The 8,907-nt window shown below is 41.0% G+C and overlaps 1 protein-coding gene and 1 long non-coding RNA gene across 4 annotated transcripts in view; one reads left to right on the top strand and one right to left on the bottom strand.

Annotated features, from left to right (window-relative positions):
- Positions 1-84: 84 nt before the first annotated feature.
- LOC129857868 (uncharacterized) lies at positions 85-2,548 on the top strand. Its single transcript, XR_008759960.1, has 2 exons — positions 85-1,790; positions 1,906-2,548. It is a non-coding gene; the product is annotated as an uncharacterized LOC129857868 (long non-coding RNA).
- A 3,302-nt stretch (positions 2,549-5,850) lies between these two features.
- LOC129857864 (fibroblast growth factor receptor-like 1) overlaps positions 5,851-8,907 on the bottom strand; it is a 60,841-nt gene continuing 57,784 nt past the window's right edge. For all 3 annotated transcript variants that reach the window (XM_055926519.1, XM_055926518.1, XM_055926520.1), the window contains 3 exons: positions 8,608-8,886; positions 8,101-8,454; positions 5,851-8,014 (listed from right to left, as the gene is read on the bottom strand). In XM_055926519.1, the coding sequence (XP_055782494.1) occupies positions 7,611-8,014; positions 8,101-8,454; positions 8,608-8,886 (1,037 nt within the window). In that variant the 3' untranslated portion in view covers positions 5,851-7,610. The remainder of the gene's footprint in view (positions 8,015-8,100; positions 8,455-8,607; positions 8,887-8,907) is intronic.

Here is an 8,907-nt window from a genome sequence, read left to right as displayed (position 1 = left end):
TACACTAGATAGCGGAAAATTGCCGCGTGCGGCTAAGGCCGCCCATTGTGACTCGCTTGTGGGCGTGCTGGCAGCATATGGCAGCATTTAGCAGCATGTTCGATTGTGCGTCAAGAATTCAGCATAGCAAGTTTGTATGAAGGTCTAGTTATTAATTAGTATAGTTCAATAGTAATATCCTCGAAAACGCTCTGGTGACAAACAAACTTTGCTGCCCTGTTTCCAATTGTCCACATGGCTGGACAATTCAAGTAAGTAAATATATTTCGAAAATAAAAAACCGATGTATTATTAGCTACTAACTACAGTGCAGGCTAATTTAAATGAGCTATCTAGATGAGCTAACTTCACATACTGTATAGATAGCTAACTAAGGGAATGAAATATCACCATCTACCTAACTTCATATTAGTTAGCTATCTTGATGCATTTATCACTGTAAAAAAACTAACTCCAAATTAATTTGTAGGTAGGTAGCTAGCTAACAGCCATGGAGGTGATAGGATAGCTGCCCCAACTGTGAGTAGGCTATTCTGGATAGGGCAGGTACTTTTGTGTAGTTCCTGTCTCTAGAAGTGAGGATGGAGATAATAGCAACATAATATTCAGTGCGGTGTAATTTGACTATTATGAAGTCTGTTTCTTGTGAGGTTTTCTGTCCTCAGATAAAGAGGGCTATGAAAGCCTGTCTACATATGAAGTGCAGTGGTTCTCAGTCCTGGTCCTGGGGACTCAAAGGGGTGCACATTTTGGTTTTTGCCTTAACACTGAGCAGTTGATTCAAATAATCAACTTATCATCAAGCTTCAAGTGGTATTTATGTATTCATTTGTGATGCTATCCTTTATATTGTCCTGTTATTGTCACATGCACATGTGTGTCCATGCATCTATCAATCCAATCTTATAATAATTTATCAGGGATATTATACTTTTGTAATCCACAATGACCTGGTGATGTAAAAGTCTAATAATTACATTGTCTTCCATATTCCTACTTGTAACTGGAGATTCCTTCAAAATGAGTGCCTACAGTTAAAGTGTAGGGCAATGCAAGGTTGGGTGACCAGGAGGGCCATCTGGGACTGCCTCCTGGAGGAATTCAGGTGTGTGTGAAGGCTACCTGTGTCCTGCATAACTTCATAAGGATGGACACGAGGACCGGGAGGGGATCTGCAGCTCGCTGCCGTCTGCCAGAGAAGAAGTCTGCTGCTCTGCAGGATGTTTCAAGGATGGGGTCCAACAATGGAGCAAGAGGCAATCCATTTGCGGGAGATCTTCACCTCCTACTTCTTCAAAGAGGGTGCTGTTCCCTGGCAATACCATAGACGACACGATGCACAACCAAAGGCTCTTTTAAGAGTCATTCACATTGCAATAAGAATATTCTTCCATGTCAACTGCAGTTATTCAATTCCCATTTTCTCTCCCTTTGATTTCTACTTCTCAGGTGAGGGTGCTGTTATTAAGGTAAGTGTGTGATGTCTGTACAAAAACAAAACAGGCTATTTTAAATCACCCATATTGAAAAAATGTATAACAATTAGACACCTTATAACACACACACTCATGTATCAATCTGATTAATGGATTGTGTTGTGCAGTAAGCAGGCTCAGGTGTATAACTGTGGCTCCTTCCACCTTCAAAGAATAGGCAAGAGGGCCAACCATGGAGAATAGTAAGAGACTTCATTATTTCTATAACTACGCTATATTGTTTGTCCACGTGTGTCTGTTTATGTTTTTCAGCATAAAGTACTCTGCAGCCACTTAGTGTGGTGTGGACACCAGGTGAGGCCACACACACAGATTCCTGTTGAACACTGTGTCTTTAACTACCTTAATTTCTCAATAAGTCTCTCTCCTTCACTTCATCCCTCTCTCCTCTTCTCCCTAAATCCTCTAGGTTATATCAGCTGTGTCTGTGAACCTCTCCCTCATCTGAACTGGCTACATGGAGGGCACAGCATGATCAGAGATGAAAGGTCACTTGGTCAGGTCAACAGGAAGTATTATTAAAGAGATGCTTTACATTGAAATACAGATAGAGATGCAGTAGTCCCAGAGTTAATGATCCAAGGTCAGTTTTGCATTTCACCTGCTGATTAGTATAATGAATAACAAGGTTAGAATAAAACATTTAAACACAAGGCTTAAACATGCATCTGTCTCTAGTCTGCAGATATGTTTTGACGTGAGAGAGGATGCCAACCCCCAGTCACACCATTGCCACCTCACCCGCTTTTAAGATAACCTTCGGACTGACTAGTTTCACTATTATGTAATTGTGATGAACTGAGAGAATATTTGGGTTGCACTGTGATTCATTAATCATATGCTGCCTTCCCTGCCCTTATGTCTTAACTCTTTCCCTTTCTGTCTTTTACACCTCTCGCCACCTCTTTCTTCCTGTTTTTATAATGTACAACAGATGTGCATTGAAGTACAGATTGAACTTGTATTTATAATATGACAATTATATTTATAATGCATGTATTTATAACACTTGGATAATGAAATTCTTTCAATAAAGTGTTTCACATTCTCTACTGGTTGAAATTAAGTCTCATTTGATGAAATACTACACCTATCCTGTATATCAGGTCAATGCAGATGAAGGGCATTGAGATGAACCGTTTTTAGAGTATTTACATGATGCATAGAAAGTGTACTGTTTAAAAATATATATATATATGAATTACAAATCAATCTTTAACTAGTTAAATCCTGTTTCTAGTCTTAGTTACAATGTGTAACCATTGATGTCCCAGGACCAAGATTGGTAAACACTGTTGAAGTGTATAATTGTAATGCATGCATGCAGATACAGCATCTTTCAAAGACTGGAATTTGATACTTCTGGTATTGGATATGATTGAAAAATGATCTCGAAGACATTCATACCTGACCTGGACCTTTATTTGCCATGGTAGAGTACATGATCAGTGAATATATTAAATGTACAGGCTACAATGTGGGGATCTTATGGATGGTAATAACTACATGTATATACGACTTGCATCCTTGGCAAAGTTATATTCTACTCAATCCATAGGCTTCATTAATGTAATTCAGACTGTTTTGAAGTTGATACAACTGGCTATGATAGCTGAGATTCATAACTAGGTTCTGAACTAATTTGTATACCAAACGTTGGGGTCCATACACAGATGGGGCTAGATAGCTAGCTACACATCCATATGTAACGGATGTGAAATGGCTAGCTAGTTAGCGGGTACGCGCTAGTAGCATTTCAATCAGTTACGTCACTTGCTCTGAGACTTAAGTAGGGTTTCCCCTTGCTCTGCAAGGGCCGCGGCTTTTGTGGAGCGATGGGGGCGAGGGGACGGTTTAAAGTTATACTGTTACATTGATGCTGTTGACCCGGATCACTGGTTGCTGCGGAAAAAGGAGGAGGTTGAAAGGGGGGTGAGTGTAACGGATGTGAAATGGCTAGCTAGTTAGCGGGTACGCGCTAGTAGCATTTCAATCAGTTACGTCGCTTGCTCTGAGACTTTAAGTAGGGTTGCCCCTTGCTCTGCAAAGGCCGCGGCCCTTGCAGAGCAAGGGGCAACCCTACTTAAGTCTCAGAGCAAGTGACGTAACTGATTGAAATGCTACTAGCGCGTACCCGCTAACTAGCTAGCCATTTCACATCCGTTACACATAGGCATACAGGTATTTTCATCCTCCATTGCACAATATGCAAAGAACATAGCTAGCTACGTTATTCATCTCTCTGCATTGCATGGCAAATATCAGCAAGGGAAGCGTACAAAATTGTACATTCAATTTTCAGTAAATGCTTTAGCTAGCTAGATTCTTTACACCCACTGTTTCACAAGACGACAGCCTGGTTTGCTGGTTGTTTCAGGAGTCCCTAAAACATTAAACAACCAGAATTACAATGTCATACTCATGTCACAACACCCATAAAGCTAGCTGGTTAATGTTAGCTAGTCAGCTAGCGTGCTAAATCGCTATTTTCGTAAATTAACTTTATGATTAAAAAAATGCATAATCGTTTGTCTCTACATGAACTAACATATTCCTGTCAACTGTACATTTTTCCATGATTCGTTATTTTATAATCACTTACATTTGCTTCCAACCTAGTATTTTTGTCAGCCATCTTTGCAGAAGAAATTCTCCAGCCTTGGATCGCATAGCGTCAAATTCGTCATGGGAACCACTCGATATGATTGGTCATCCCCCAGCGGTCGCCGCTGGTGATTTACATAAAGTTGGGAAAAGTTTATCTTCTTCACAGCCTCCCACGCCACAGCCGCACCGCCCAAAGGTCCCCCTTCTCACCGCTTCTCGCCGCTTTCCTTCCATTGAAATGAATGGGAAGCGGTGTTTCACCGCGCGGCAACCTGTGCTAGTGTCATGACGGTTCTTACCTCACGCTCATCTCCAGGGAGGAGGAGTCATTGGGAGGGGTTACAAAGGCACTTTGCGGAGGTTGCATTGCTTTGTAGTAAAACTGTGTAATAGTGTAAAAACAACACAGCATGTCACGTTATGACACTTTAGATTAGAGCTCGTGCATTCATTACGCTGCAATCATATCAGGGAATGTACATGTATCATCATGTACATTTGAAATGTTGGATGTTTTTCTGTTCAATCTATGGCACTAGTATACCACTAGATGGCGGAAAAAAACAACACAATTTGAGGATTTTATGCATGGTGTGAAACAGCCAAACTCCTTGGCCTTTTCATTGTAGCTATATAGATAGATACGTAGATTTAATCGGTAACCCAAATATGTTAATTCACTAAAATAATGTTTTGTGATCATTTCGTTATTTTAGAGAGACAAAAAATACAACCAACAAACTAACTGGGCAGGTAGCCTAACGGTTAAGTGCATTGGGTAGTTAACCAAATGGTTGCTAGTTTAAATCCCCAAGATGACTAAGTAAAAAAAATATGTTCATGTTCCCTTGAACAAGGCACTTAACCCTAAATGTTCCTTTCAATCTCGCTGGATTAGAGTGTCTGCTAAATGATTAAAATATAGTGGAAGGAAGTGACATAAGGTAACTGGGTTTGACCAGTGGTGTAAAAATACTTTAAATTACTACTTAAGTCGTTTTTTGGTGTATCTGTACATTACATCACTATTTATATTTTTAACAACTTTTACTATTACTTCACTACATTCCCAAAGAAAATAATGTACTTTTTACTCCATACATTTTCCCTCGCACATATCAAGAGAACATCTCTGGTCATCCCTACTGTTTCTGATCTGGCTGACTCACTAAACACAAATGCTTCATTTGTAAATTATGTCTGAGTGTTGCCCCTGGCAGCTGTAATATATATATATATATTTTTAATAACATATTTGTGCAGTCTGGTTTGCTTTTAATAAGGAATTTGAAATTATTTATACTTTTGATACTTAAGTATATTTTACCAATTACATTGATTTTGATACTTTCACTTGTACTTTTACTCAAGTATGACAATTGAGTACTTTTCCAACACTGGGTTTCACAAATGTCTGGTGTTCCAGTGATGATTTGCAGTTACAGTCTTCCAGCGAGAAACTGAGGAAGTAGCCCTGTGCACTGTGTCTGTGTAACCCTACCCTCATATTAATACGTATCAAATCTTATTAGGAATATTTATTTCTTTGCCTGGTGTTGAACGCACAACTTGATTTTCCCAGAGCATTCCAGAGGATGTTAAACTAACAGTGGATGGAGGCCTTTCTGGGGAGTGTAAAGTAGCAAGTCAACATGGACCAGAATGGCACTCTGTTTTATTTATTTTTATAAAAACACATTTCATATGTAAACGTCCTCATCGAAATAGATGTTGCAAACACTACACGAAAAGTATAGAAACCATTTTTATTACAAAAATATTATTGTACAGTACTAAATTTACATGAGCACCAGTGTGAGTTTGCATCATGCAATGTTTCAGAGTAATTGCATAAGATTAACGTGGCAATTTTAAAACACTTGGGTACAAGATTTATGACTACTTGAGGGTAGGGTGAATGACTCTTTGTTAAATTATCTTTGTAATGGTTGCCATGTTTTTCAACAAATAAAAACATGTGAAATATATAAAGCATATGGTCAGCTTCTTAATAAAATATGAGACAACTAGGCCAGTAAAAATCTGTAATTCAACTTAACAATACAATCAACACTTGTCATATTTTTGTCTAAATGACCCATAGGTCAATCCAATCTGGAATAAGAATATAAGCCATTTAGGAGACACTTTTATCCAAAGCAACTTATAGTCATGCGTGTATACATTTTACATATGGGTAGTCCCAAGAATCAAATCCAATAGCCTGGCGTTACAAGCGTCATGCGCTACCTACTGAGCTACAGAAGAGTAATGTAGGTTACGAATAAATATAGAACAATAAAATAAAAACACAGCTAAATAGCTTTTTTGTGAGTTTTAAAACCATTAGACAAAAGGTACAGTACAATACTTGTCCTACCTTATACAACAATATACCTCACAAGAATTGTAAGTAATATACACATCTATAGCGCTGCAAAAGAACTTGGCATCTGACAGACACTGTACAGAGTAAATAATAGTATTACTGCATTTTTCAGGCACAGTTGGATACATATTATACAATATCTGAATAAAAAAAATACTTTTTTTCACCTCATCCATTCATCCATCCATCTAATTTCCCTGATGAGTTGTACTTTCCTACATGAAACACACACATTACAAAACCTCTTTAAAAAAATAAAAATAATACCACTTATTTCAAAACAGAGGACACCACAGTTTGTGTTACTATTATGAGAATATAAAAGCTCGGAACACATTGTAAACATTTTGGCTAGATTTAGATTTGTCACAGTTACATTTTCAAATTTTTTAAAAGCTTATAAATCTTGAATTTTCCAATTTAGACCAGCTTAAAAGTTCCTCATATTGCTTTATGCTTTGAAAGTTTGGACACAGGTACATATTTAGATGAGTGTTACTTATTTTTTTGAATAGGGTTGGGGTCAATTCTATTAGAAACGCTAATTTGTGTAAATTGGATGTCCTTTACCTAAATTGAACCTAACCCTGATACTTCTCCCATTAACTAATGAATGATTTCTCCAGGGCTATGTACATCCAAACATACATCTAAATATTTATGTTTTAAATTGAGTGCTCTGCATTTGGTTGTTTATATAGACATTATCATTTGTCCATTCCTTTCCATCCTTTAAAATACAATTCGCGTTTAATCTTAGTTGTCTGATATTTTGTCTGATATTTATAGTTGTCTGATAAATTTAAAAAAAAAATACTCGATAGCAAACATGGGAGGGTTTCCCTGCCCTGAGACATCTCAATGAAGCGGTATTAGCAGGCAGCTTAGTAACATTTGTCCATGCCTATCCCAGGATCCAACCTGGTAGGGCTTCTGCCACTGTATGGTGTGTTAACACTGCTTATCATGGGAGGTGTAGTTCATATGAACTACAAGCCTTTCCTTGGTTCCATCTACCCGGCTCATTGTCCCTTGCTCATAGTCCATTGTTGGATCAGAATAGCAGCAGTGGCTAGGAGACAAGGCCGTAGGTATGGGGTGGGATGAGAAGGGGCTGGTTAGCACTGGTAGTGGAAGTGCTGGTGTTGATGGACCTTACCATCCACATGGGCGTGTGTGTGTGTGTGCGTGTGCATGTCTGTGTAAACCTTGGAGTAGACCTTAGGGGGCCCACTGAGGCCGGGGGTTCCCAGGCCCACCAGTCTCTGGCTGGGGTAGTCAGGGCTAGTCAGGGCACTACAGGGGGTGGTGGTGCTGGGCTCTTTGTCCGAGATGTGGTGGTCTCTGTGGACTACAGGTATGTGCCGGGGAGCCAGGGTGTTGTGGAGCCGACGGCTGTGGCACAGCCAGAGTACGATAGTGCCTACGATGAGGAGGGCTGCTGCAGGGATGCCGATGATCAGAGGCCAGGGCAGGCCGGAGCTCAGGTGGGGAGGCGTCACTGTGTTCTCCACCTGAGGGTCTGGACAGAGACACAAATCACAGTGATATGAGAGACAGCTCTACAGATGTAAGCCTCCATCCCATCCCGTGAATGGCTGTACTCACCTGGCAGCACAGTAAGGTAAGCACTGCGAAAGCTGTAGCCCATAGTGTTGGCTCCCAGGCAGATGTACATGCCAGCATCCTCATCGCGGGCCTTGATAATAGCCAACTTGTTGAGGTAGGAGCCGTCAGGCCGGGACCACACATCCCCTGTGGGCAGAACCACAAAATGCTGCCCTCCGACCTCCAGGGTGGAGTTATAGCGGTCCTGTGTGCCTGGGTCCACCCTCTTCAGCCACTGGACCACAGGCTTCACGTCACTGTGGACCTTACACTGGAAGGAGGCGGTGCCACCATACTCCACGGTGGTGTTGACCGGGTGGGTGCCGGTCAGAACAGGCTTGCAATGAGAGCGCTCTGTAGGGAGAAGGACAGGAGTTTATAAGCATGTGAATCATAATGACAATAACACAATTCATTTGGCAACATATGGGAGGTCTGGGTATAAATTAAATTGGAGTGTGATGGAGGAAACTGAAAAATTATTTGTTGTGGTGTCGGTGGTGTTACCGATGACATCCAGCTTGTAGGTGGCATTGATGTGCCCTGCTGGGTTAGAGACGTGGCAAGTGTACTTGGCACTGTCCTGGGGCTGCAGGTTCTTCAGGGTGAGGGTCCACCGCGGGCGCTTGCCCTGGCGCGGGGGTGGCAGAGGGGTCTGGTCTTTCCACCAGGTAAAGACAGGGGGAGGGGTGCCCGTGGCCTGGCACTTGAGCCTCACCGAGCTGCCCACCGGCTTGTACAGCACCCGCCTTCGCATCTTAGTGGGCTGGCTGAACCGAGGCTTCACTGCAGAGATAATACATCATG

The sequence above is a fragment of the Salvelinus fontinalis genome, chromosome 6 (genome assembly GCF_029448725.1).
Source record: "Salvelinus fontinalis isolate EN_2023a chromosome 6, ASM2944872v1, whole genome shotgun sequence".
Taxonomy (NCBI): Eukaryota; Metazoa; Chordata; class Actinopteri; order Salmoniformes; family Salmonidae; genus Salvelinus; species Salvelinus fontinalis.
This window is presented reverse-complemented; position numbering and strand designations above follow the sequence as displayed.